The sequence below is a fragment of the Sinocyclocheilus anshuiensis genome, unplaced genomic scaffold (assembly GCF_001515605.1).
Source record: "Sinocyclocheilus anshuiensis isolate Anshui unplaced genomic scaffold, SAMN03320099.WGS_v1.1 scaffold3404, whole genome shotgun sequence".
NCBI lineage: Eukaryota > Metazoa > Chordata > Actinopteri > Cypriniformes > Cyprinidae > Sinocyclocheilus > Sinocyclocheilus anshuiensis.
In genome coordinates, this window is record NW_015549554.1 from 38,106 (window position 1) to 40,429 (window position 2,324).

At 51.3% G+C, this 2,324-nt stretch overlaps 1 protein-coding gene across 1 annotated transcript in view; it reads right to left on the bottom strand.

Moving 5' to 3' along the window:
* Positions 1-2,324, bottom strand: part of wbp11 (WW domain binding protein 11) — a gene marked incomplete at its 3' end in the record, with an annotated part of 6,295 nt that continues 3,971 nt past the window's right edge. The window contains exons 6-11 of the mRNA XM_016444896.1: positions 2,066-2,199; positions 1,412-1,545; positions 1,118-1,291; positions 750-860; positions 348-632; positions 1-107 (exon numbers count right to left, since the gene is read on the bottom strand). Of these exons, the coding sequence (XP_016300382.1) occupies positions 1-107; positions 348-632; positions 750-860; positions 1,118-1,291; positions 1,412-1,545; positions 2,066-2,199 (945 nt within the window). The remainder of the gene's footprint in view (positions 108-347; positions 633-749; positions 861-1,117; positions 1,292-1,411; positions 1,546-2,065; positions 2,200-2,324) is intronic.

The window sequence follows — 2,324 nt, forward strand, 5'->3', positions numbered from 1 at the left end:
CGGGGGTCCGGGCGGGCGTCCCGGCGGGGGCCCCGGAGGCAGCATGCGTGGTATGGGGCCCCTGAGGGCCACGGGGAGTCCAGGGGGCCTCAGGAACGGAGGAGCACCTGTGTGTGACAAAACCCAGCATCAGCACACATCTCACCACAATCCACTCAACTTCTGAACCAAAACAACCGCCAAACACATCACATGACTCCACAGACGATCAAACAACATCACTGAGTATTTCAGCACAGAATCACTTTCAGTGAAATATCTTGTGCTTAACTAACGACACCAGTATGTTTGCTGCTCTTCAGCATCATCTGTATGATAACGATGATGATGATGAATGAATGACGCACCGGGAGGCGGTCCTGGGGGCGGGCCTGACGGCGGTCCCGGCGGCCTCACTGGGGGAGCAGGAGGCGGTCCTAAAGGAGGAGGCCCTGTGATTGGTGGAGCCTGCATGTGTGGAGGAGGCTGCTGCACTGCCATTGGTGCAGACGGAACAGGAAGTCTAGGATTGACCAATGATTGAGTGGCTTCAGTGGAGACCTGATCCTCAGCATCCGACTCCTCAGAGTCTGTGTACTCCTCTTCATCATCCTCCTCCTCCTCCTCATCATCCTCCTCCGGGATAGACTGACCTGCACACACACACACACACACGTCAACATCTAAAGCTGCTTTGGCACAATCTGTATTGTATAAAGCGCTAAAGGTGACTTGACTTGGTCTGGTATCATGATGATGAGATCACACACCTGCCATCCGGAGCATCATGGCCTGCAGTGGTGTGATGCTCTTCGTCTTCATCACCCTCCTCGTCCTCTTCTCTTTGGGCGGCGGCATGTCAGCGAATCGCACGCTGCGACCTGAGCGAAGAAAACAAACACGTCAAACCATCATTCCTACAGCTGCGTTACCTGACCTCCAGTCTGCTGAAGCATTGCCTTCAGAAAACGTGAAAATACCGTCTCATCGTTATACCAGTCGCACGTTTTTCAAATTACGATTGTTTGCGAGTGGAATGCTGCATTATCATTATGCAGCTCACATGGTGCGCAAACGTAACGTAAGAGCGTGGGAAGTCATCGTAGTGAAAGTACTCGATGTTACTCTGACGACGCACCTGTGTGTTTATCCTCGTCTCTGTCGTCATGGCGATCTGATGTCATTCTGGCGTCAGCATCTGCGTCGTCTCTCTCTGCGCCGCTGTCGTCCTGCGAGTCGCTGTCGTCATCTGCATCGCTGTCGCTGTCTCTCCCTCCGGTGTCCATCATCTCAGAGTCTGAACCGCCGCCCTCTGACAGGAAACACAGCAGGATGTTGTTTTTGAAACAACGTAAAATCAAAAAACCAGATGGAAAACTGGAACAGTGTTTCTGTTAGCGTACAGCTGCAGTATCTGCGGGTGTAAGTGTACCTGTGCGTCGAGTGTTAGCGTACAGCTGCAGGACCTGTGGCGGAGCCGGCCCCGGCGGGGGTCCCGGGGGTTTGCGTCCCGGCGGCAGGCGAGGAACTCCAGCTAGAGCGGCCGCTGACAGCGCTGAGCCCTTCCTGAAACACACGAGTGGACACACATTGACAGTCTCTCTGACAGCGCGGAGCCCTTCCTGAAACACACGAGTGGACACACATTGACAGTCTCTCCTGAGCTACGGTTCTCTGAACAAACACAGCGACTGACACACTGAACACATGTCATGCGCAGGTCAATGAATATGTGAATCAGGTTAGGGTTCATATAAACTGAAATCTGAAACGGACTGAATTCATTTGGACAGCTGAATGATGTTAAACAACAGTACAGTGCATTATACTCTCAGTCTCGTTTCATTCCTGTCAGAAATTAAATAGAGATTTCTCTTTAAAGAGAAAGAGGATGTGCGTTAACGAATCGCTGCTTCATATACTACAGCAAACTCTCATTAATGATCTCCAGTAGAGCTGTTGAGAGATCAGCCATGAGACGGACATGTGTGTGTGTGAGTGTGTTTATAGAGTGTGTGTGTGTGTGTGTGTGTGTGTGAGTGAGTGAGTGTGTGTTTGTAGAGAGTGTGAGTGTGTGTGTTCTGACCCAAGTGCGGAGCTCTTCTTCAGGATGGAGGGTGGCTGAGCTCCAGGAAGGGGAATGTCCTGGATGAGGATGCTGGATGGAGCGTGAGGCATGTCTGGAAGAGGAATACTGTCCACCTCCACGGACTCAGCGTTCTGATGGACACACACACACACTCTCATTAGAGCTGAACTCATTTCTACTGACAACACTAACATCACAAATTCTGTATCTTTACAGAGATGATGCATGTTAGCCCTATAAAGCTACTGTATCATAT